This window comes from Lasioglossum baleicum, unplaced genomic scaffold, assembly GCF_051020765.1.
Source record: "Lasioglossum baleicum unplaced genomic scaffold, iyLasBale1 scaffold0021, whole genome shotgun sequence".
NCBI classification, from domain to species: domain Eukaryota; kingdom Metazoa; phylum Arthropoda; class Insecta; order Hymenoptera; family Halictidae; genus Lasioglossum; species Lasioglossum baleicum.
Genome location: NW_027469081.1, coordinates 4,077,647 through 4,104,759, shown reverse-complemented (window position 1 = coordinate 4,104,759; position 27,113 = coordinate 4,077,647). Strand labels below are relative to the sequence as shown.

At 39.2% G+C, this 27,113-nt stretch overlaps 2 protein-coding genes across 4 annotated transcripts in view; one reads left to right on the top strand and one right to left on the bottom strand.

Moving 5' to 3' along the window:
- Cad89d (cadherin 89D) overlaps nt 1-27,113 on the top strand; it is a 73,418-nt gene that overhangs the window by 14,939 nt on the left and 31,366 nt on the right. For 2 of the 3 annotated variants that reach the window (XM_076444797.1, XM_076444795.1), the window contains exon 2: nt 17,818-17,968. In XM_076444797.1, the coding sequence (XP_076300912.1) occupies nt 17,818-17,968 (151 nt within the window). Of the gene's footprint in view, nt 1-10,185; nt 10,700-17,817; nt 17,969-27,113 lie in introns of those variants that run through there. The other variant, XM_076444796.1, reaches the window with a different exon arrangement.
- On the bottom strand, nt 7,755-27,105 carry LOC143219032 (uncharacterized). The gene is made up of 3 exons (XM_076444798.1): nt 17,260-27,105; nt 14,494-15,039; nt 7,755-13,077 (listed from the first exon to the last, which is right to left on the bottom strand). Exons 1-3 carry the CDS (start codon nt 17,262-17,264, stop codon nt 13,068-13,070), a joined length of 561 nt encoding a protein of 186 aa, XP_076300913.1. The 5' UTR covers nt 17,265-27,105; the 3' UTR covers nt 7,755-13,067.

The window sequence follows — 27,113 nt, the reverse complement described above, 5'->3', positions numbered from 1 at the left end:
TGCAACCAGAACGTCATACATTTTGAAAGAACCACTTGGATCGCTGCGCGTCCAGGGATCGTCGTCGATCGATGACCCAGTGATTAACAACATCCGGCCGGAAGCCGAATTAATTCGGTCCTTGAGATTGTGATTAATCTCTTTAGCGGCCCGGGAATTGCCTGCCAAGATGTAAATTAAGAAACATCTGCAACCACTTCGTGTATTCTTCGAGAGAAAGAGAGAGAGAGAGAGGGAGATTCCGGCGGAGCACGTTCGAACGGTAACTTCGTCAGCACGAAAACAATTTAATACCATTAAAACGGCTTTCATACCATTTTCATGTAAATTTGCAATTTTCCAATCTGTTAATTTGCTCCGTTTTATCTCAGAACCGCGAACGAGAAATTACGTTGCTCGAGTGGCCATTCGATTTTTAATTACGTAGTTTATGAATTCTCGAACATTTTCAATTAACCCGATAGATCTGGTGTTTCTCCGTTAAAAAAATCATTACTCCGCTAGGCGAACGTTAGTCGAGTTCTGAAAAAATTTCGTTCATACGATATAACGAGGATTGTATGTTGCAAAAATAAGAAATTGAAGCAGATGAAAGGGGCAAAATGGTTCTTTTATCGAACGTTGCAAGCAGCGTTCGGGCTTTGAGGGGTCCGTGTCCTTCGACTGGTCCTTGAAGAATGATCTCCGCTCTCTTAGTGGACCCGTAAAGATCTTGAAAACTTTGGAACTGAAAAGGGTTACAGGACGATGATTGAAGACGTCCGCGAGTGGTGAATAGGGTGGTCAGACATATTGTAGGAGGTCAGGGGTAGTCGAAAGCAGCTAGAAGATTCCCGAGAGAAGCTCCAAGAGAAAATAACTATTTTCGAGACTTTATTTCCTTCCTTCTAAAAAGATAAAAGGCACCCCATTTTATTTCTTAGATGCTCTCACATAGCGAAACAGATTATAATCATGAAATCCAATTATAGTACTTTCTCCGAGGTGTAACGTCGCTTGAATTTGACTCAGTTTCATTGTATTCAGTTTATTGCACTCGTTTTAAATCGCAGGTGCTCTCCCACACACATAAATTAATATTTACTCGATAAAATTACTACTTTAATGAATAATAAATATTTGGTAGTTTAGTCGACCACCTTCGTTTATGCTCGAAAGACTAAATGATCAGTTTTCAAATTCCAGATACCATATCCGAGTATTTAAAAGTTAAGCAGCAATTAATCAGCATCATTGTTTCTTTTTAGTTCGCCGCCACCTGTTTCAGATTGGTCTACGGACAGACTTTATCGCACTAGTTTTCCAAAGTACACAAACGTTTGATTCACAACCGTATCCAATCAGTATTCCTCACGTTCGCGGCTCCAGCCGAGATAATAGAAAAATTTGCGAATCATTTCACGCGACAGAGATTCCCGTGTGCAGGCACGATCAAAACCGAAAGGTATCGCTTGAACGAGAAAATAAACTCACTTTGCACGTATCGAATGCAAAATCGTTGTCGGCGTGCGCTCTCGCTGCCGAGGACGTGCGGCGAATTTAACAGCGAAGTAAAAGTAACGTTCGTACATAGAACTGTCTTAAACTGGATGGGGGCGAAAATAATCGCCATCTTCATTGATCAATCAACGAAACCGCGGAATTCGTAAAAGCATTCTGTGCATCATTGATGTTGCCTCGTGAAAACATGACTTACTGCTTTATTTGTTTAGAATAAGAATCCTTATGCAACCAATTAGCTTGTTATAGATGCTGCAATGCATTTTATACGCCATTTTATGAACCATTGCACGTACAGATTATGGCAGAAGATAAAGGATGTTGTCTTTTGGATTTTCGCAGAAATAGAACACCCATAAATTAATTCCCTTGCTTTGTGGATGAAAATGTTCGCTCTGCAGAGGGAACTTTTTGAAACTGCTTGAAGGCAAGAAGCAAGTGACTGACAATACGACGTCGACGTCGATGTGACACGGCGTCGGTCATGGCCGCGGTGAACTGCTGTATCGCTCTACCAGCCAACGTTTGGATCAATGTATTTCACAGCCCCAATCCCGGCGAAAGTGAAAACTATTTTATTACTGTGTGTGGCTATTACGATCCCAACTCGAAATTGCAATCGTAAAATCCTCGTGGAGTTTTGCTCGTCGAAACTGTTACACAAACATACGTTGATAATCATCTTTGTTCGATTCCGGTGGTATACTTTTCGGCGTGCAAATTAAAAATGAAAGATCGCATCAATTAGGTTTGCAGAAAAATTAAAAAATCTCATTGGATAGCTCGGGGTACAACGATTCGATTGTGAATTTAGAATTGTATTCGTGAGAGACTTTTTAGTTTATTCTATATTTGAAGAATAATTCAACTTTTCAGACACATTCTTTCATGAACAAAAATCCGGAAGGTCCCTCTCTCACCGAGGAAAACTCGAAATTCGTTTAAACCGTAGCGTTTACTATTCGATTGACTTTTCCGGAGGACCATGTCGAGCATCTTCCGCACGAAACTGAAAATTCTCGATCACGATTGGAGATGGGACATAGTCCTGGCAGTCCTGGCAGTCCTAGAATCGCGTGGCATCATTCTGGCTGGGAAAATCGTCTCAACAGTGGTTTCTCGAGCGTAAAAATCGGCCGTTCGCGTAAATACACACGACTAGGTTCGATCAGTAACCCAGAGCCGCCATTGTTCAGTTGTTTGAGGCTACACGCTGCGCAGTGTGACGGATCACCAATACAGCCGAATGAAAAATCGTTTCACTGATGATTAGACATTGCGGATGTTTATGCAACTTTCAATTTTTCCAGACGAATTTTAAGAAAGTGGAATAAAATAGAATCTTATTTTCCGTGGTAGTAGCCTTTTTAAATCTGAAATAAATTAAAATTCTACTAAATTCCGTCATATTTAATATACTAACATATTTTGAAAATTTTCAAAAGTCATAATTGGCTTTGATCAGCATTGATTAGAATTGATCTTTGAATCAGGTTTGAATTAAGCTTCAATTGAAATTGAAGACGTAAAAGCGTTAAATGCTGCATTGGGACGACAATGAGCCCAGGTGAAATGAACGAGACGTCGCTGGACGACAGGGATCCGCTTTTACCGTTTCTCTTTCATCGGACCGCGATCATGCGTCGGGCATTGTAATAGTGGCGCGTGCTTGTTCCCGCGACTTTCCTCCTATCGACTCGGGCCAGCATTGTACGCCGAATCGGCGACACTAGCCGTGAATCTTCGTATTAAACGCTGAAAACACAGAGACACGTCGTCGGCGGCCGCATTGTTCGACGCGGGGAACCGTAACGACGGTGCAAAAGACTCTTGACCTCTTTCCGCCGCGTCGAGTCGCGCCGCGCCGCGCCGCCAAGCTCACACTTCACGCTTCGCGTTTCCGCGTAATAATCGGCAGAAGCGAAAGGACAGATATTCCTAACGAGTTCCTGTGCATTTCCCCGAGTAACGCCTCCCTGCACGCGACGACCCCGCCAAATCTTCCCTTTGACACCCGCACGCCACAATGGGAATTTTCATTTTGAAACCAGCGGACCCACCGACTTAGAATTAATAAAAAGCTTTACAACATTTTTTGTGGGTGGAATTAACGAAACCGAAGGTTTCAGATTGTGCACGTTCAAGTTCTTTCCATAAAATTTTATTTTTTTAGTGCGTTTTTTCGAAGTCGGTTTAATTTTTTCTTATAAAATTTTTTTATTTCACACTTTTTAGTGGAACGAGCAGAATTTCTAGAACACCGTAGGATGGTTTTCCGATCTTATTGGTATTTGCAATAAAAATCGCAAAGAATGGAAAAATGCAAAATTTGTTTTCAAGGGATCAATCGCGGGAGACATACCCTACAAAATGCAGAAGGTCCTGATTGGTCCATCCATCTCGGAGTGAAATAATTCATTTTTCGCAAGTAAAATCGTAAAGGAATAAAAAAATGCAAAATTTGTTTTCAAGGGACCATCCCGGGGACATACTCTGCAAGATGCAAAAGGTTTCGTTCCGATTGGTCCATCCATCTCGGCGTAATCGGCGAACATACATAGAAAAAGAAAGCGAAAAAAAGGCACATACAGATCGAATTGAGTAACCTCCTCCTTTTTCGAAGTCGGTTAATAAATTAGTGCCTCGACATGTGGACGAGAGACGTGCACGATAATTGAGAATTTAAGAAGACCAATGGAACAGCGTTTCGATTACGTTGTTGCACGGACAGCTCAGAATCGAAGTGTGCCTTGAACTAAATTGATTCCAATCGAATAATTGAAGACTGCGTAAATTAATTAAAAGCCTCGCTGGCTTCTTGAATGATTTACCCGCGATGAACGAAGTCCGGCCTCATCCGAACGTGAATTTTATATAATTCTATGCTGGTTCTACATCGCGTGGAATTTGCTCCTTCGATTTATCTATCAACCTAGATATAAACTGATGTTCTACTTCAATGAAGTTGCTACTCTGCACGGATACGTGGAATTCTTCGGTATTTTTATGTCGCGAATATAGCTCCTCGGTGCTCCTCGAAATTAAATTCCGACTACGTTTTTCCTAACAAATAAAAGTTACAACATGCAATGACAGCTTTCATAGCGTAATAACGCCTTAAATTTTCTATCGATCACTATCGATAACCCGTTCAAACGAATTTCACCTTCCAATGCAGATAATGAAAACTTTACTACGATAATCAGAGAAAGTTTCTGTAAACGTTTTTTTACAAGCTTCTCGAAAGTTCTCGGAATACGTTGTTGGCACTTAACCTCCGACCGGGGAAGACCTACTGCTATGCTTTTACCAGTGTTTGCCCGTACTGAATTCTTAAATTCTAATTTGTAACTTCTCCATTATAGTGTGTCTTTCATTTTGAATAATCACACAATCGAACTGTACTTCCCCATTTAAATTGTTTTTATCCGAGAGGTCCATTAGAGCTGTCAGAAAGGAAACAACGAAGGGGAGAGATAATACTTTCACGAATATAATACACTGCTGTAAAATTAGCGTTAATCGTTCCGAGAGGCCGACGCGCGATCTTGCTCAATATTAATTAGCGTTGCAAAGTAAGGAAGGTCCTTTTTGTGTAATTTTATAGACCGATTATCGGGCTTGGCCACATTTTTCTCGTTGCTGGATTTTCTCTTTGTGCATGGCGTTGCGTTTTCTTCGTCCAGCGTTCCCAGCTTCGTTTCGGCTCCGCTTCCCGCAAAAACAATCGCGCCGTTACAGTTCTCCACTTATTTGCATGATTCTGTCCGTTCACTTTTCCTCGCTTAATTCGACCGCGTCCCGTGATTACCTTGGAAGGTTCTTGCTTACCGAGCAGGTAACGCTCAGATTGAAATCGCGGGCATTGTCTCGCTTCGAATTCCACCGGTTCGATTCTACTCGCGACGTAATATCGACTGGATTTCGATACCTTAATCAACCATTTTATGATGATCTTGCTCGCTGTTTTAACTAGTCGATTCGGTTCAACACGTTTCTGCCTGGTCACAGGAAAATTCCTTTTCCCTTGTAATATCAGACGATTGGAAAGGTTCGCGCGAGATTTAATAATGAAATTATTACTTTTTAAAATAACAGGTTATGCTATTATATCGCTGCTTCGGAAGTATAATGACACAACTGTAAAATTTTGTGAAATTGACTTTATTGTGTTGGCGGGCTCACAAATGCATTTACTAGATGTTTGTAAAACGACATAATGCAAATCGAGGCTGGTATTTATTATTTTATAAATTGAAATAACTTAAAAGATGCAATAATAACCCACAATGTCTATGAACTATTCTCATAGAAGAATTAAACCGAATCTTCAATTTTTGCAGTTGTGTCATTATACTTCCGAAGCAGCGATATGTATACTCCCCGCAAAAATTTGCGTGTTCTTATGCAAGTGATCGACGATCCTAATTCTTTTAAAATGCATTTATTCTTTCACACAGATTTGAACATTTATAAGTCGTGAAAAGAGGTTGCATACAATAGACGAGAGAAACCGGTCTTAAATAAAATAGAGTTCTACAATCGAATTTAGAAGGCGGTATCCCATTACTTTCGTTTTCTTGCGAATATTTTAGTTGTTTAATAATTAATCTTATTTTTTAAAGATTTCTAGAGTAGATTCGTTGAACTCGTTAACTAGTGGAATTAGATAATAGAACTTATATAAAATTTCCTTTCACATAACAATCTAGACGAAACCATTAAAATATTCATTAAGAAATTCTCAGTTGTCAATTAGAGATTTTCGAATGGCACGAGACTGTTTTTACTAGAATATTTATACAAGTTTGGAATATTGTCGAAACTAGTGAAATAAATGCCAATATACCTCTTAATTTAACACTTTACCTACCGGAAGCCTATTAATAGAATTTTCCATAATTTTGCTGTACCAAAAGAAAGCATAGACATTTTCTTTTACATTGCAAACTTAAATGAAACTATTAGATGTCGTTATTGAGGGTGTCTTGTTAGTTCATAATGAAAATTGCTGTTACTAGTTGATGGTTCCATTAAAAAGTGTTTAGCCATAAACCATAGATTTTTCAAAATTAAGCAATAATCACCGCGGTCCATAATGTGTTAATATTCTCCAATACTTCCAGGGAATTCGTTCGTTTTGTCCCAATTTACAGCTACCCACGTCAACGTCTGCTCCCGATCGTAAACTAGATTTGAAGAACTTGTAAACGGACATATAAAATTCCTGATCCAGAAGACGTGCATCCTTTGACAATTAAATTCAGAATTTATTGAGGATATGTCCAATAAGGAAATGTTCTATTAAGCAAAACCTCATTAACTGGCCCAGCCGGTTCAATATCATTTTTCTCGTACTCTTACCTACACTCCCGACCAACTTGAAAATCAATTTAAAGTTTGTGAAAACTGCCAATTTATAAACACTATCTACTGCTAAACCTGTACTTATTTTGCGACGTGGTATAAATTACTTCAATGATTAGGAGCCCACGGAACATTTTAATTAGACGTACGACGTTGTCGGAAAGATCCGATTTTTTGGCATAAACGTGAAAATAAATAAGACCGAATTAAGAAGTATTATTTCCTCAATTAGAGCACATCAACTTTCAACGCGAGAGCGGATAGTAAATCTACGCCGAGTGTTTTTAACGAGGAAACTGTGTTTCGTCTTATTATTACTTCCGCGTTTACCGAAACACATGGAATTGTATCGGTGGCTCTAAAAATCGGTCGCCATTCACTTGCTTGGCCGTCATATGCTATCGTTCAACAAATTAGATCTATATTGCAATTGTCAGATAGCGATGAGGAGAACACTACGTTCTCCGTCATGAAAGTTCCGGAGTAATAAATGAACATATCGGGTTGAAAAAGGCAATGACATAGAACAATGTATTATTTCACTGATCAGATATCTCTTACAGTCTTACAGCTTTGTACTCCAAATTCACCCTTTCGTGAATTTGCATTTAAACTATTTTTAAGTAAGTTTTCTAAAAAAAAATCAAAACAAATGTAACTTAACCCCTCGCCCTACAATATCGCGTCAGACTCGTGATGAAAATTATGATCAGAGTCTAATAAGTGTACAAAGTATTCGTATACCTTTTAAAAATTAATAACTTTTTTATAATTGTACCAAACGACCTGATTTTTTTATAATCCATTAGAAGCATTGGTTTACGAAATGATAGGCAAAGAAAAGATTTTCCAAAAATTATCATTTGCAAGGTTACATGCAAAAATAGAAAAGGCATTTTTTAAAACTTTTTTATTTGGGTCCTTAATGAAAATTTAAAATATATGTTTTGTAGATCTATGTTAGTTATACACATGCTGAAAATTTCATTGAAATCGATTACCATACACACGAGCTACAAACGGTTAAAAATGGTGACAATCGTAGTTTTACACGACTTTTGATCAATTTCTGCTTGAAATCCACAGAATCGTACATCTTTCGATGCGTGTCGTTTTTTCCTGCGTCAACCGATGTCGGTGAAATTTTCAGCATGTGTATAAATAACATAGATTTTAAATTTTCCATTAAGGACCCAAATGAAAAAGTTTTAAAAAATGCCTTTTTTATTATTGCATGTAACCTTGTAAATTATAATTTTTGAAATTTTGTTTTTAAATTCTATTTTGGTTTCGTTACTGTATAGTTATTGGAGAACATATAGACATACAATAGACATAAATTCTCTCCTCTTTTAGGAAATTACGAACTACAAACAAATTACTAATCACTGAAACCGTGAAATAAATCGTAGGGCAAGGGGTTAATTGTGAAGAAATTCAATTTATTCCAAAGGTGTACGTCAAATACTTATTTAAACCTAATTACGAAACGTAATTGTAATGTATGAAAACAGTGTGTATATATGTATGTATTCATTGCAGCCATTTTCAGATTGACAGATTTTTTATTGAAGCGTATTGATCATGGTGACCATGATGACTTCTTCTAAACTGAAGGGAGAGATGCTTTCACGTGTAGTTAATTTTAAATATTACTAATGAGTGAAATTCATTTGCATAAGGTTGAATTTGACTTGCAAAACCGTTTTAGGAAATTATTGTTTCAAGTGATGGAGAGTTCAGAGAGTTCTCGAGTCCTTTTACTAAATTTCTTTGACATTGCACATAAAAGTAGTATACGATGCACTTAATAATAAATGATTAATAAAGTTATCTGCATGTTGTCAGCATCTGCACCGGTACCTTTTCACAACCAAGTTTCAGACTTAATTATCTCAGTTCTGATACCGCGGGACTTCTACCGTCTTCTAGCCCTCAATGTAAAAATGTCCTGGGTCCTGGTGCTCTCTATAGAGACAAATAAATAGTATAAATGAATACCTGTTCACCTTACCTGAAGAAGTTGAGCGATGAACCGGATGTCAAGGATAAGACAAACGAGGAGCCTCCTAGAAGTTAGCCCCGCACTTGTTAAATTAAATAATTTCAACAGTTGTGCTGAGTTGTGCTAAGTTTGTGCTACATTGTGCTCGAATATTACAGCTATATTACGGCCCTAAAACGTACGGTTCACGTCCAAACGTCCTACGTCCATTCTGTGTACGTTTTAGGGACGTACGTGGCTACTTGGGATGTCGTTGTGCTGGAGAAATCGGAAGTTGTGCTGACTTGTGCTAGGCTAGCACAATTCAGATATGCAATGTCATGTTTCTGGGATGACCGGGAAGCCCAATTAATGATATTTTCTCGAAGCGCGAAGGGCCGCGGACAAGAGTAAAGTGCCCTTTAAATCGTTGTGCTGGAGAAATCAGAAGTTGTGCTGACTTGTGCTAGGTTAGCACAATTCAGATATATGATTATGTGCTGTTTGGATAATTGTTACTAACTTAAACGTTCATTAGGTGTCCAAAACAATTATTTACCATAAGTTCTTTATTTATTATTTTTATGAAGTAATACTTTGGCACAATCTTAGCACAACCTAGCACAACTTAGCACAATTGAGAAAATTGAAAAAAATTAAAAGTGGGGGGCTACTCAAAAAATCGTTTTTTTTTCAATTTTTAGTCTTATTTTTGATATTATAGCTGTAATATTCGAGCACAATGTAGCACAAACTTAGCACAACTCAGCACAACTGTTGAAATTATTTAATTTAACAAGTGGGGGGCTAACTTCTAGGAGGCAAACGAGGATCCTGCAACAATGGGGAAGAACTTGATTACCGTCTGACAAAATATCTGAACGAGGACCTGAAAAGAAAGATTTGAAACAATAATAATCAAAAATACATAGTTCTGGTCTGTAATAGAGTACTTACCTAAGTGTGAAAATCGATGAAACTACTATTCCTGGAACGCTAAGCCTAAAATAAAGAAAAAAATATTAGTTAAGCCAAGAACACGTTGTGGCCTACCTCGAGCAAGATGTTGACAAGTGAATTGATGAAACGGGGCCTTGTCGACATCCCGAGTTGCGATAGGGACGAAGAAAATCCCTTAGGGAAGGAAAAAGAAATGTCCTGGTGCTCTCTGTCCCACATCAGCGGCATTACCAAATCGTATCTTTGCCAAAGAGAGCTACGGAGCCCTAACCACGGATAAGTCCCCGGTGGTCAGTGGCCGTTGAAAGCGAAAGGACGAGCGTCCTCCACTCGGAAGGGGGGTAAACGGTGGATATAGGAACGGTCTGTTCGCGCGGGAACCATTTGCCTGTTTCCTGTTCGGGGCACGTAGACGTATCGCCGGCCAACAGCAGCCTGCAGCGAACATACCGTGCAGCACCTCCGTGTCTTTGCCTTTTGCTTAGTTGTCGGGCGACGTCGAAAGTCCTTTCGTGGACACCTCGTGGGGATCGCGGCTTGGACCGAAAGTGGTGGACGTGTACGGCCGTCGGCCGACCGCGGCCAATGCCAGTCACCAGTGAAACGTGAAACGCGAAACTGGGCGAAAGTTTCGTCCTGTTGGCGACCACCGGGCACCGCGGGTCTCTAGCCAAAAAGTGGGAGGGCAAGTTCGGCCGTCCCGGCGACCTGGAGGAACACACACGCGAAATCGTGCGCGGATCTTGTTAAGAGCTGGCCCGGGCCTAACGAGCCGGTCATTCGGATGACGAGTGCCGTGCTGTGTCCTTGCACTTGGTGTGTTTATGTACTATTCGGTTGTCGGTGTCCTCCGGTTCCTGGCGTCGTCGGTGCATAAGCTGAGGAAAGGTCAGTAGGCCGTCTTCCCTGGACCATTCCGATCTGTTGCTTGCGAGGAATATTTTCAGCGATCAATAGACTGCGGATCTTTATGCAAAATAATAAACGTTTGCATTGATTGCAAGACACAGAAGCCAAATAAAAATTTCATTCTTCTTTCGATCATCTTGTTAAGGTGAAACCAATACACTGGCGGCCTTGAATCTTTTTAATACCTCCACTCTTTTAAATTGTACGTACCCATTTTTGTCATAAATGCATAAAATCCGCAGTCTAGTGATCAACTTTTCGGATTAGAACTTCTTAGGAGATGTTCTATATGATTTCTTTCAATTTTTCCTGGTGCTCGTTGTTTGCATTCGGAGGGTGAGCATTAGTTTACAGTTGGGGTTGTGCACGTCCAATTTATTCGACTAATTTCTTACTTAAAAATTTTATTAGTTTGGACGAGTAATATACTCATATTGTGCCCGTAATTATGAAAGTAGTCTTAAGTCATATATTTCTTGAAATTGCATGGAACTGTCGGAATTTGTTTGGTCGAACGCTATCTATTGCTATCAGACATTAGCAGATCGATTACAGGATTGATGGATCCTTTGATTGATCTTTAATTGATCCTTTGACCGGTACATGGTAATCTGGGTCAGGTGTATACCAAATTGATGTATCTTTACTATTACTGTTGTGAATAGTACGCGATGCTGTGCAATATACTTATGCATGTCGTACGAATTTAAATCAAATAGATGTAATTAGCGAACTCTGTTAGTTCACATTATTTTAATTCATTATTTATCCAGTTCTGGTCAAGGACTGCTATAACACTGAACCTAATTCAGTTCCGAAAATGTACGATACATGAAATTTTGTAAATTCATATCGAGAACTCGGTAGAACGGTGTCCTTAACCCTCAATTACGCGAATCCCATCAAGAACTGGTTGATTTATGAAAATTATGTACATACGTCTCGCGTCGTTCACACTAACCAGACGTATTAATTAATAAAACATGAGAAGTTAACTGGATCCATAGAAACGATCAAGCAGTGAGAAATTTTTATTATGCTCACCCACAGCGTTTAGGTAATCGCGACACGTGTCTGCGACGCGACACGTGAATCTCGACTAGCAATTAAAGGTTAAATATCGTAATGAAGAAAACAGCAGCTGTTACGTTCAAACTAGATTGCGAGATCGAAACTGTTTTCGTGAAATAATAGAAATGCTTGGGATGTTCGGGTCTGCACAGGATTCTGCGAAGAAATGTACCATTAAATCATTAGCAGAAATGAATGGGGAGAGCGTCGTTGTGAATAATGATGCTACCTCTAAACGTTCGCTCATAGACCATTTTAATCTGTGTGCGAGCCAATTTACAATGTTTACGTAAATTGAGATATCTGTATAGAATTTCGTGAGACACGTACACAATTTTTACTTATCATACATTATATAGAAGGTACTCTTGCATAAAAAATTTTCTAGTTGAAATGAAAATGTTCCCTTTGCCAAATTGCCAATTAATTTGATGCCTTTCGAAGAACTGGAATCGAATAAAAATGTAATCCCTTCGTTAAGGATTCTACCGATGAATAATACAATGAGAAACGATATTAAATTTTAGTACCGCTTCCACTCTAAACTGGACTGATCATTTGCACGTTTCCAACATTCTGAATGTCTACATTCGTTAAATAAATCGAGGAGATTAATTACATGCGTATGTATTTTTAAATAGAGTGCATAATATATGGTCCTCGTATGTTCCACTTTCTCGAATGAAATCCTTACCGTTCCAAAATTTATTGCATCCCATTGATGAAATTGAACAAGTAGTCCGTGCTAAATTGTTTTAGCTTAACGAATCCCAGCCGAATTAAGAAGATATTAGTACAACGTGGACAGGGATCTCCCTCAGCATTATGTTATACCTTTTTAATTGGAGCGATTTATGAAACAGCCCAGTACATAAATAAACATTTCGGTCTTTACGCAGCCAGAAAACAGTAATAATTCTCGACGTATACTTTAATACGTCACGGTTCTGTTCACCATACTACTGCGCGAAGGTTCAAGGCGTGTACCCGCGCCATTAAAATACCGTTCACTCGCGCAACAGAAACACGTAATTGAGCGAAAGTCCAACCTGTTCCTCGTCAGTCAGAGAGGAAGTGTCGCTGCACTGTTTAGGATCTTCTCATTTAGTGGATGTCATCGAGCCGGTCTGTCAATACGTCTCTTCAGCTTCGAAACACGATGTCTAACGCCGTCATTCAGGGTCATTAGCGTCAGGTTAGATAACTGATTGCGATGCTGTTGCTCGCCTGGTCATCGGTACAATACAGGCTCCAATTCATCGAACGCACGATTTTCTCAAAAACTTCTACAATCACAAATTCAATGTAATTCATCTTGCAATTAATAGAGTTCGATCAATTTCAAGAAACTCAATATTCCATTCAGTAAAATAGACTTAATGAAGCTGTTCAATGTAATTCATCTTGCAATTAATGGAGTTCGATCAATTTTAAGAAACTCAATATTCTATTCAGTGAAATTGACTTAATGGAGCTGTTCAATGTAATTCATCTTGCAATTAATGGAGTTCGAACAATTTTAAGAAACTCAATATTCCATTCAGTGAAATTGACTTAATGGAGCTGTTCAATGTAATTCATCATGCGATTAATGTAATTCGATCAATTTTAAGCAACTCAATATTCTATTCAGTGAAGTTGACTTAACAAATTCAATGTAATTTCATCTTGCAATTAATGGAGTTCGAACAATTTTAAGAAACTCAATATTCCATTCAGTGAAATTGACTTAATGGAGCTGTTCAATGTAATTCATCTTGCAATTAATAGAGTTCGATCAATTTCAAGAAACTCAATATTCCATTCAGTGAAATTGACTTAATGGAGCTGTTCAATGGAATTCATCTTGCAATTAATAGAGTTCGATCAATTTCAAGAAACTCAATATTCCATTCAGTGAAATTGACTTAATGGAGCTGTTCAATGGAATTCATCTTGCAATTAATAGAGTTCGATCAATTTCAAGAAACTCAATATTCCATTCAGTGAAATTGACTTAATGGAGCTGTTCAATGTAATTCATCATGCGATTAATGTAATTCGATCAATTTTAAGCAACTCAATATTCTATTCAGTGAAGTTGACTTAACAAATTCAATGTAATTTCATCTTGCAATTAATGGAGTTCGAACAATTTTAAGAAACTCAATATTCCATTCAGTGAAATTGACTTAATGGAGCTGTTCAATGTAATTCATCTTGCAATTAATAGAGTTCGATCAATTTCAAGAAACTCAATATTCCATTCAGTGAAATTGACTTAATGGAGCTGTTCAATGTAATTCATCATGCGATTAATGTAATTCGATCAATTTTAAGCAACTCAATATTCTATTCAGTGAAGTTGACTTAACAAATTCAATGTAATTTCATCTTGCAATTAATGGATTTCGATCAATCTTAAGAAACTCAATATTCCATTCAGTAAAATTGACTTAACGAAGCTGTTCAATGTAATTCATCGTGCAATTAATCTAGTTCGATCAATTCTAAGAAACTCAATATTCTATTCAGTGAAATTGACTTAACGAAGCTGTGCAATGCAGTTCATCTTGCAATTAACGTAGACAATGTTTGTTTCGCATTAAGAGAGAAAGTAGACTAGACACCCAGCTGCAAACATACATATGTAAGCTGGCTCAGTAAAAGTGATCTGAAAAAATCCGACAAAAATTCACTCAGTCAGCACGTGTGATATTTACCGAAATGATGTAAGCCAGCCTCCCTTGTCAGTGGCGGATGCACGTGTATTCCGGCCACGTAACGCTGTCGAGGTGGCAGGGCACGCGATCAAGATTAATCGGCGTTTCGTTCGGAAACTGGCGTTCTCGTCCGTTCTTGGCCGCGAACTTTCGTTCGGGGAAAAACGCGAACAAGTAACGGGGGATACTGGTGGCCGAGGAGTAGCAGCGTTAATCAGTATCCTTGAAGAATGTTCGGAGCATGCCTCGACCCATTGTTCCGTTGAAGAAGAGACGCCGCTGGTTTGCGGAGAGATGGTGTGGGGTCCTGCACACGGATGTCGGTCCTTTCGCAGGAACCTCGCCTGGAAACTCTTACCCTTTGTTCCGGGACCCGTGCAACACAAGGACGAAGGGGAGAATCCTTGATAATAATCCCGGAAAAGAATTCGCTTAAAGCAGCGTATCCGATTCCACGGCTGCCTCTGTTTTCCTCCGTTCCCCGGTAATCGGATCGCGCTCGTCCCCGTAGAAAGCGCCCGCGCCGCTGTCCTTGCACTTGGAACGCTGAAATTTATACGGCTTTCATTCCTTCTCTACTTTAAAGTAGGTTCGGTATTTCACTTGTGCCCGTTTCACTCCCTTCCTCTCTTTTTCGCTGTCGTTTAACCCCCCGTGCCCCCCAGACCGCTCCTCTATGTTAGTCTTTTTCGCTGGCCGTGGACATCTGGATCTAGGGTTCATCAAGGTCGAGACTGTGGTCCAAGGATTTTTAATGGGAATGCCACTCCTGCGTGATTTCGGCGGTAATCGTGCTCGGAGAAATAGAAAGTGGAAGGGTCTGTGTAGCTTGTTAATTTTTAATACTAATCAACAGACTGCGGATCTTTATGTAAAATGAAAATGTTCTCCATTGATTGCAGGGGAAGTAGGAGTAAAATAAAAATTTATTTCATCCCTTAATGACATTATTGCATTTTATAGACAATATTACAATATTCCTCAATTTTTCTAATCGTTCACTGTTTCGTATTTCACACAGCCAATTTCTTCATAAACGCATAAAAGTCCGCAGTCTACTAATCAACAATGTCTTAACAGATTAATTTGACCATTATTAGCTCGAGAATTGCCAAACGTTTCAAGATGATCTACTTGAAATGTTTGGTTTTATTGTACATTTGCTAAAAACTTAAAAATGGTTCTTCATATTGTTGATGGAATATCGTTAGAGTCAGCCTAATCCTTTTCTTCACCGAGCACGAATACCACTGCAAGCGAGTTGTGAATAGTATTGTGAATAGAAGCGTGAGCATATTACGGTGCATCATCCTCGATATGTCAATTAAACCAAATAGATTAAGGCGAGCCACGGTGATTGACAGTAACGACAAAGAAAAGAATTTCTTTCTACGAAATGACGGTGTTCCACGGTGGTTCTCGATTTATCCACGAGTTCTCTAAAGTGTATGTCAGTTTGATTGACAACTGCGACTCGCGTAACGCCAATTTGTTCGGGTTACGGTTGCCAGCACCGTCGAAAGTGAAATCGTGCCGTGTAAAAACGTCGATACAGATATCCACGATAATGTGTCGTCGGTTCTATTGCATTCCTCCTACGTACATACCTGGATTTGCAACATTGTTACGTTCGCGCAATCGGTCAGCCGAAACTTAGCCAATACCGATGAAATCATCAATTTTCTATTTCTACAATACTGTCCAGACTGTCGAGTTTCTTCGATTCATCAGTGACGTATCGAAGAATCATACGCAACATAGTTACTCTATCAGAATTTCATATCACATGAATATTAACCCTGGAACTGCGCTGTGGATCTCAGAAACCCGGAGCGTCGTTAATTATAATGTGACACGCGCATCAATGACTTGTTTGCATTTTAGTGAAACATCGAGGTGGGATACCAATCCATTAAATATTCACTTCTTCTGCTTTTTCTTCTGAACAAAAAAAAACTTTTTAAAATCACGCTTATATCAAAATGCACTAAAAAGGAGAAAATAATTTTTCTCCTGGTTCTCCATAAAAATTATTGTCTTCTTTTTAGTGCATTTTTTTAAATTTCAATGTAATGGAAAAATTTAATATAAATTTAAATAAAATCATGACATTAATGTCTATAAAAATAAAAGCGTGGAGCGCTAAACTATATTTTCGCCTAATCTTCGTGGGCACACTCCACGCTTTTATTTTTGTAGTCACTAATGTCATGATTTTATTTAAATGTATATTAAATTTTTCTATCTATTCCGACACTAATTTTATAACAGAAGAAATTTTGAGCTAATAGCTTAAAATTTTGGGGAAAAATATTATTAATCATTTAACTGAATTCGATATTTTACGGAGAACGAGAACAAAAATTATTTTCTTCTTTTTAGCGTGGTTTTTAAAAAGTTTTTTTTATATATTTTATTTTCTACTTTTATTGTCATCGGAAGCAAGTGTGTATACAAAATTTCAGCAAGATTGAACTGTGAGAAGAGGTTTAAAATTCGATTACAAGATTTAACGCATACAACAACAACACGGCAAGTCAATATAAGCGTGGTAAAAAGAGAACTTTGAATTTCTGAGACGCGAGTGTGAAGTGCATGTCTCAAAAAATAAGTGTGACCTTGTTCCAGGGTTAGAATCAAGTGAAATTAGAACAGATTGTAGACTGCACACAAAAATGACTGGATGAAATATAATACTATAAACACATTGCGAAACATTTCACACTAAAACTTCATACAAATCATTAAAGAAAAATCCATACTAACTACATTGATGCACCGCGTCATCGTGATGCCAGTCCTCCTCGTTTCGCTCTAATTACGCTCTGTCAGAATCGATTTCGTTCTCCGATGTTCATCGAATTTCGTTTCGGGATTTTTTTCGCAGGCGTTTCCCAACTCCTGCCTAATTTATACAATTTCACCGCGGGAACAATTACACGATCCTGCCGCGGACGTGAATGTATTACGACCGGCGGGTGCCCCCGTGCTTTCTCTTTAACTTGAACTTAATTGCACCGGGAGCGCAGCCTCGTGGCTTCCCTCTCAATGCAAACAACACACTGTTGCACCTCGAGTCCGGGTTACATCGTTTTCCAACCGGTCCCGTATATCGCGGTCCTAATTGCACCGTGGAAGCACGTACGCGTATCAAACAGATCCCATAGAGGATCCTCAGTCGCATCCTCGAGAGTGCCATGATCCAAGCTATTCCGTGCACTGGATGCAACCTGCAACAGCCGTCGCCGGTGCAATCCGCGAGGATGCAACGTCACCGCGCTGAATCGTTAGTGCCAATCCGCGATTCATCGTCATTCATTTCAGACATGTGCGAGGGTGAGCCGTGACCCTGGACGAAGAAGAGGACCGAACATGAAACGATCTAGAAGGATGTCTCCCGTGGATTCGTCGTGGGTCCGTTATGTCACCGCGGCCGCCATTCTCGTGCTCTTTGCTGGACTCGATAATGCGACAGGTCAGTCTTTTTTTCTTGCCTTCTGTTCCATTTGATTAGAACGTCTCTGTGGGTTTATAATTGCTACACTGCTATTGGTCTTCATGCGCTTCTAAAAATGTTCAGGAATTGTTAACACATTACCGACCGGAGATTATTGTATAATTTTGAAAAATCTATGGTACATGATTAAACACATTTTTAATGGAACCTTCAATAGCAACAGTAATTTTCATTATGATCTAACAAGTCACCCTCAATAACGTCATCTAATAGTTTCATTTAAGATTGCAATGTAAAAGAAAATTTCTATGCTTTCGTTTGGTACAGCACAATTATTGAAAATCCTATTAATAGGCTTCCGGTAGGTAAAATGTTAAAATATAGAATTCCACAGAATTTAGAGCGATTTTTATACATATGTATGTTCCCGAAAATAATATTTTTCATGATTCCACTTTCTCAAAATTTGCCTAGAAAAATTGCAAATTCCATAAACATCCGAACTCTAATGCAATTGCCTATTAGGAAAACAACTTGATATCAATTGTACGTCTATCCTGAAATAACGTGAAAGTAAATATTAAAAATCTCCGAGATCGTCGAAGAAGAAGGGAAACCAAGATTCATGCGTTTATTGACATTCCAGTTCCCCACAGTGCTCTTTCAAAGCGATGTCATTAAACATTGTCGTTATTCCAAACGGTATGGAAGCTCTCTGTCACGCATGAAAAAATCAAGGAACGGGAGGAACCAGTTTCCTGTAACATCTCGTACATTTCGAACATTTTCTTTTTGTTTTTTTTTTCTGCCGGTGAATTATTAAAGCGGAAGGAACAGCTCTCGCAATCCGCCGACTGTTCTTGTTTACCGATGAAAAAGTAACTCGCCGCGCGCCGGGGTTTTGCGCGACGCATAATGAGAGGAGAAATAATGAAAATAATGCAACGCCTCGCCTTGCGTTTCTTCTCGCTTTATCTAAGGTAAATACGCCTTTAGATTAATCTATCCGCGACCTACTATCCCGTGCGACACATTCAGAAGAACTGTTTCCTCGCGAAGATGGTCCGTTCATTCCCATCGTTACCATTTTAGATCGTGAGATCGAGGTCTCGCACGTATTCAAACCGCAATTTGTTCACCGTTAATGATGCTTTTCTCGCTTGTTCGAACGCAAACGAATTAATTAATCCGCTGGCTCGTTAGGTGTCATGCACCTGTCGTAGTTCCGCTATTGGAAGCCTCCAAACATGTTCGCGAAGATCACTAGAACAGTCTCATACAAATTCTAGTTTAGCATTCAGTTTTATCGAATTGGTATATTGAAATCGGTCTTGCTTTACAATAACAGTTTACCCACATCTTCAAATATGTGCCATAGTGATTGAAAGTTGAATTTGAATTTATGTAGATTTAAATATAATGGTTGAAAGTTGAATTTGAATTTGAAGGGCCTAGCACCGATTAAGGTGGTCAAAACTACCCTTAGAGGTTTTTCAATGACTATCGAACCATTCGAAAGCTAAACTGACCAAGAAAAGCCACTCCGAGTAAATTTTCAGCCCTCTAGTTTGCCCGCGAGGGTAGTTACAGGGTAAATTAAATTTCCTGCTTTAAAATTCTAAAAAAATGAGAAATATTTTGGATCCTAACAGAATCCTTACAGAATTTTTTCACATTTTTCTGTTTCAAACTCCGCTCGGAAATTGGTCTAACAATAAGTTATATATGTTTTGTTTGGAGATATTTCAAGGAAAAGAATAATTTTTGGTAAAAAATAGCTACAATAAAATTATATCTTCAATTTTAATAATTCAAAAGAGTGTGAATCCAAATTTTCCCATGTCGTTGAAAATGTTTCCAGTGGTCGGTGAAACCCCGCAGTAGCAGGCATCGTTAGTTTATTTCGTTCAGAATGAATTTCTAAAAGAGATTCAGATCTCGCAGCCAGTTAATATACCAGCTGAGCTGTATTTCAATTCCTGGCCGTGATATAATATGATACGTCGAGGTCATACAGTACCTTTGATCGCGAAATAAAAGGTGTATTTAGCTTTGACGCTGGGGAATCTGGAGGATCCTTTTTCATCCCCGAATCAACGAGGACATTCTTGAAGGGAAGCAGACAAGAAGCGTTGGAATGCTGCCGACAATGCATTGTCGCATAAACTGGCGGAGCTACTTAAACGCATGTATACTGCAACATAAGTTTCGAAGCAGTTTCCGGTGAACTGGGGATGAATTGTTCCGCGGAAGTTCCACTGCGGCTTGCTTTGTATTAATGATCGCCGCGCGCTAGAGTGTTTGTAAATACTATCTTCTTTCGACGGAGCGACGGAACGGCTTTTTATTATATCATTTAATTACTTCGTTTAATCGCACTTCCTGTGTCGAGCAACAAAAAGTGGCAAATGTAATGAAAGATATAATTATTAGACTGCGGATTTGTTTGCGACATGTGGCTTCTTTCAAACTTTTCCTCTTCTGGATGAGTGGAAGGTGTCGATGTAAAAACAAACTTTAACAAGAATTTTCTTTGTTATAAATAGACTGCGGATCTTTATGCAAAATAAAAAATGTTTGCATTGATTGCAAGATACGGGAGCCAAGTAAGAATGTCTTTCTTCTTTTAATTTTCGTATTCAGCTGAAATTAATATACTGACGGCTTTAAATCTTTTTAATATGTCCACTATTTTAAATTGTACGTACCCCTATTTGTCATAAATGCATATAATCCGCAGTCTAGTTATAAACAATTTTCCGGCAAGTTTTTCTTACAAATGCCCACCGATCCAGAGGTGTAGAATCACCCGTAGGACGGATGACCATTACTTTTTATACACTCTGTACATATAAAGGGTCAACAAAAAGCGATTCCGACCTCCGAAAATCGACAGACAAGCAACAACGTGGTTCGATTTCTTTCGCGGGAATTCCTGGGTCGTAGTAATAGGGTGGGTTGTCTCGGATTTCTGATCAGTGATGTATTAATATGTCCAGCGATACGCTCGTGTCCGCGACGTAACTCTGTCGAACCGATGGAAGCGCGGAAACGTGCAAAAAGCCGGCCGACCTTGTCCCACTTCCGTCGAAGCTTTGGGGAACGAGCTTACTTGTGTAAATGCTACACAACACATGCAGCAATCGCGGCCGGTGGCGCGTAGTCGAGCCGTTTCGTTATGTAATCGTTTCGTTATGTACACCGGGTGTTTCAGAATTGTTGACGCTGCGGGTGGCAGCTGTTTCGATGTTCGAGAACGAGGTAGTCACGACCCTCTCATTCGATCAGTACGAGTGGATCGCGGAAACTTTGTGAAATATGAATTCTGATACGAATTGCTCCACACTGTTTCGTTTCTACATCATTTCTCCACGCGATTCTCGCTTGTCTTTTCGTCGCCTCTGTTCTTCTGTTCAACCCAATATGTTTTTCACACATGCAATTGTCTATTAATTTTAAACAGCAAAGTATTCTTTTCTTTTTTTTCTTGATAACTTTTACATTTATTTTTAATACAACAGAATCTTTAAATGCTCTAAATGTTTCACTGTCTCGTGAAATATTCTTTCCATAATGTCCACTGACTGTAAACTAGAATTTCTTAACTTTCCACATCTCAATAGTTCATGCATGCATCAGAAAATTGTTCAAGTCAATGGAACAATAATATTTCTACCAGAAAGAGTTGGGCAAACGCTAGTCACAATTATGATTATTGACTAATAACACTTCATAAGCTCTACAAAAGTGACTAATAATTAATGACTAAGTAAATACTTGAGGGTGTCTATGAGTAATGACTAAAAATGCTTATAAGTTAAAATAAAACATAATAATAACAAAAAAATACCCTATTAGTTTATAAACATATAAAATACAGATCACATGACACGTTTGGTCAATGCTAATTCCGATATAGTTTAAGTATACATACTAATGTATGTTAGTCGCACAATAGTGACTGATGACTAAAGTTTGATGACCGATCATTTAAATTAACTAATGATTAATCATAAATAATTAGCAATAACTAACGATTACTTAGAGTTGTGACTAACTAGTGCCATGTAGTTATGACTAACTAATCAAAAAGTTTTAAGTGACTTTTTTTAAGTTTTGACTAACAATCAATCAGACTATTAGTCATTTTTAAATATTAGTTGATTTTTGCCCAACTCTGCTACCAGAGAACAAACTAAAATAGAAATGACTTAGATCTGATATTCGATGGTGAACACAGCGTGCCCTGATCGTCCTTGATCCTTAATTTTGCCAATAAAAGCAGTTGGCTATGTAGCACGTTCTAGTGCCATGGCACAATATTTCCAAAAGCAACATTTCCCCGAGCAAATTTTGGTTTGAACCGTTTAAAGAGGTCATACATGTCGATGCGGTGTTCACTAAAACATAAACACGTGCAGCCATTGTCGCATAGGACATATAAGGTGTTGCTTCGAATATTCGTCCCAGGCGTTCCTTTTGGCTGCCTCGGGAAAGTAATTCCCTTCGGATCGAGTCGTTCGAGCAAAAGGAGGTAGTTTGAGGTGGTAAGAGAGAGATGAACGTAAGAAGGAAGAATGAAAAGGAAACAGGAAGAGATGGAAAGAAAGCGAGAGGAACAGCGGCAAAGAGGAAACAGTGAAATCCCCTAGATTTCTTTAAAACAACTACGCTCCTGCTGTATTTACGATCTGTGAGCGTGTGGTTCCAAATGATTTGGCAATTTCCGCCGATGGAATTTCTGGTAGATTATGCTGCGTGGGAATCGATCTTTATCCGTGATCGACGATAAGCGTCGATCCCTTCCGCTGGCGAACGCGATTCAGCTGTCGGCTGCGTTTCTTCCATAGTTCAACAATAATTTGTTCGTTTCCTTTAATAAATTTCTTCGAGCTGTTTCTATTTTGATTATTACACCGCAGTGGTCCATAAATTAATGAATCAGTAGTTGACGTAGAATACACAAGTTAATAAAAGTGAAATCTGAACGAACATAAAAATGAGAGAAATTTGCAGGTTGATCAGAGATTCTGCTCCAGTATAAACCATTCGAAATGTCCAATTATATGGATCGGCCGGCACGAATAGAATCTCGCGAACACATTCCGACGCTTCTGGATCCATAAAAATCCGTTATGATCACGTTTTAATCAGTTTCTTTCCAGAAAACCGGAGACTCGAGAAAAGATTCGCCGTGCGGAAAAAACGCGAAAGTGTTTCGACGATCCCGGTTATAATGAATTCCGCGGTTAAGCCACACACAGTTTCGGCGTGTCTAAAAATTTCAGTGTTCAATTAAAAATAATTAATGGAAAAAAGAGCGGCTTGGGGGGGGGGAGGCAGAAGTTTCGCGGGGCCGTTAATTAACGAAAACGTGAAAGCTGTCCTGGCAGCGTGTCAAACGGGCAATCGAATTCGCTCTCGGTGTCCGGTTGAATTTTTAATCTTGCCGGGTTTTAGAACGTGTGGCTGGTAATAACGCGGTGTGTGTGTCCCGTTGCGGTCAGTGCGTTGAAAGACAACATTTCGTTGTCGAACAACGAACAGTATGACGTTGTACACGCAGGATCGTTGCTCCGCAACTGGAAAAACCTGACGCGAAAAGGATCGATCGGCTCCGCTGGCTACTTCGATGCGTGTCCGCCTGTTAATATCGGCTTTGAATCGGCATGCAATCAGGTGAAAGTACCCCGTAATACGTATATTCTGGAAACACCTGTAAACGCGCGGAAACCTGCCGCCGCCGCTCCGGTAATGCCAGCAACCGGGTTTAGTGACCCTTCACTCGGTGCCGGCTGATTATTATGATTAGCCATTCAACCACCCTCTCGCGATGCAGATTACGATAGTGATTTGCCTGTCGGGGGAGGTTCCCTTGCTCAATACTCTTTCGGCAACGCTGGAACAAGCTCGATCATTATGGGAAATGTTCCAGTAGTTCATTAACGGGATACGGCTAGTTAACAATCTGAAAAAATCGTGATTTATAGAAAATTCATGGACCTAGTTTTAAAAGCACACATGTGTATCGTAGAACTAATCACACCCGTCCCTCAATTTACGCGAATATCCGTTCCACGTGGACATTGAATCTGTAAACTTGATAAGGTTCCAGAGGCCACACTACTCCTAATGAATATTCCTTTATGTCGATCGTAGATAGTGCAAATATACAATTTTGTTGAACAATTAGTATAGCTTACAGTATTTTACAGACGCAAAATTTCTCTTGAAAATGGTCCACATTTGGATCGAAACGTCGAAAACAATTTAAATTGCAAAATTGCTGAGTGAGTAACATTTGATCGAACCTGTGGCGCCGAAATCATTGAATTGTTTATTTACTACTCCTAACGTTTTCGTTCCTTTCCGCGTAAATTTAGGTAAAAGTGCCACGTAAATTGAGGACAAGTGTAATTACTAGACTGCGGATCTTTATGAAATATAAAGATTTAAAATCTATAAAAATTTATTTCTAACTCTTACGATTTTAATATATTGAAAATAACATATGGACATTCTTAAATTGTTTTCATGTTTTTACTGTTTAAAATTACATTCACCAATTTTCGTCGTAAATGCATAAAATCCGCAGTCTAGTAATTACATATATGCAAACTAATTCTTCATTGACCTGCGATCACGTTGCAACTATTACAAGCCACTTGCTGATGTTAGACACGCGATCCCAATTAGAGTTAACAGATCAGGAGAAAAAGAGAGTTACCCTCTCCGTAACGGATTAGTCACGTGACCGGGCCGTGGAGGAGGCGTGGGGAATAGCGTCGTAGAAGGGGAACGATAGAGTGGGGAGCCAAATATTAATCTGGTGATCCTGCGTGTACCATCGCGTTGATATTTTTACCATTGCAACGGTTTGACATAAAGGAATAAATCGAGTTGAGAAAACGAAAGATGCCATTGAACGAGGTTGTGAAAATCACTAGCAGTGAAATTGAATATTGAAGACGGCGAACGATTTGTCCGCGATCAGATCAATGCCAGTAAATTACCATAGAATCGATCTATTCGAATCCGTTTTCGAGCGATACTCGCAGAAAGCAGCAGTCCGCAATGTATAATGCATTCGTATTACTTCTGGAGATCATCGAATTGATTTCGAAAATCCGCGAAACAATTCCGCGACGCGTTGCGCGCTCCCCAGATCGCATCGACACGATGATCGCGGCCCTGAATAAATTGAGATTAAGATCTTTGCCTTCTCGGTGAGACACGAGCTTCCTCCAACATCGACTCGGCTACGTTGCCAGTTATCGTCCCTCGATCTTTTCCCTTTCGCAGTCGGAAACAATGTTTTACGGCGGCGTCCAGTTCGCGCGGGCTAATTAGTTGGCCTGGCCTCCGCGGACTGGATTCAACGGGATCCACTTGAAATACGAATCCCCCGTTTTGCACGTACACGCGAATAAAACACCGCCGCGGCTTTTCAGACGGACAGACATATTTCTGCGGCGACGCACCTCGTTCTACCTGTTCTTGCCAACGGTTGATCCTCGTACTTGACCGTTTTGCGACATTAACGCCGCTAACTGAGACCGTTTCGCACTAACGAGGACAATTCCTCGTGATAAACTTCGTCGAATTTCCAGATTTCACCGTTTCACTGTTGATATAATATTTTCTGTTGTTCATCGGAAGTTATTAAATATTATTCGCTATCGTTATCGTGAATTTTACTCGTTCAATTTCTTTTACCCGATATGACAAAAACGAGTGTTGAAATATAAAACTGTAACAAAAAGACTTAGAAATATAAATTAAACGATTGCGAAGAGGAAAGTTTAGAAAATGTAAGAAAGGCAGACAATTGCAGAGGAACTGAAGTAGCCGAAATAAAAAGTTCAAGAGTGCATCAGCATGCTCGAAATTGATTTGGAGCGATAAAATTCATAAAGAATAGCGACTCTTTTTGCACACAGAACGAGAATCGAATTTCCAACGTGTCCAGACAGCTTACGAGCGTAAATTACAGTGTTCAAAGCATAAGCTGTCACGAGACAAGCCGTGGATGCGTTTCGCGGATAACTGTCGACCTTTCGAACGGTTCCTGAACGACAAGAAAAATTTGATTACGTTGCTTCGCGTTACGGCATTCGAGCCGAGCCATTCGAATCCGCGGGATAGATATTAGAAGGGAAAATTCGTGTTATCGAACCGAGTCGATATTTTTCAGAAAACGGCCGCGAAATATAAATTGCACGCTTGTTGTCGCTCGTGTCAGACAGTTGTCGACATTTTCAATGAAATATGTGTAGCGTGCGCGTATGTGTCTGCACGCGTGATTGAGTAAGCCGTGTGCGACTTAATTGTACAATGTCCGAGCCGGTACCTGTAAAATCGGTTTCGTAAGACTGATAGTGCGAACAAAAAGTAGTGCACCTACTAAAAGTTGCTATAATTTCTTTGCTGTCACGTCTACTCGTTGCAACACGGTAAAGAAATCCAGACAAGGACAATAACCTTTCACGTTTTCAAGCAGATTTTATTCACAGTTTTAATACGATGAAAATATTACATCGACTTCCATCAGTTACATTACATTTGTCTTCTGCTTTAAACTGTGTCTACTAATTTTTGTCAGAAGTGTAATAAAATCCGCAGTATTCTGTCCAGAGTTCTTCAATTCTTAAATATCCCGCGCTGCGAACTTCTTCCATTAAAAGTTCCGTGAACTGTTCCCGAAGAATGAATGTCTCTTATGTTTTGAACAAAAAATTAAACCGACTTCGAAAAAACGCACTAAAAAGTATGAAATAATTTCCATTTAATTTATGTGAATACACACAAACTTAAATACAATACAATCTTTACGGAGGCGGCGCAAAATTGAAAATTTTCCAAATGACAGATATTGCTGATTATGATTTCATTGGAATATAATGGACTCGGAAATCAGTAGGTGGAAAGAGAAGATGTACATTAATATGTGAAAGCATGTAGAAGAATTTCAGGATTTTTGTAATTTCCAGTGTCGAAAATTTTCAATTTTGCGCCGCCTTCGAAAAGATTGTATTGTATTTAAGTTCGTGTGTATATTCACATAAATTAAATGGAAATTATTTAATACTTTTAAGGCGGTAGTATACCCTCGGATTGTAACTAGAAAGGGACTAGAATCTTACTAGATTTTGGGTCGAAACAT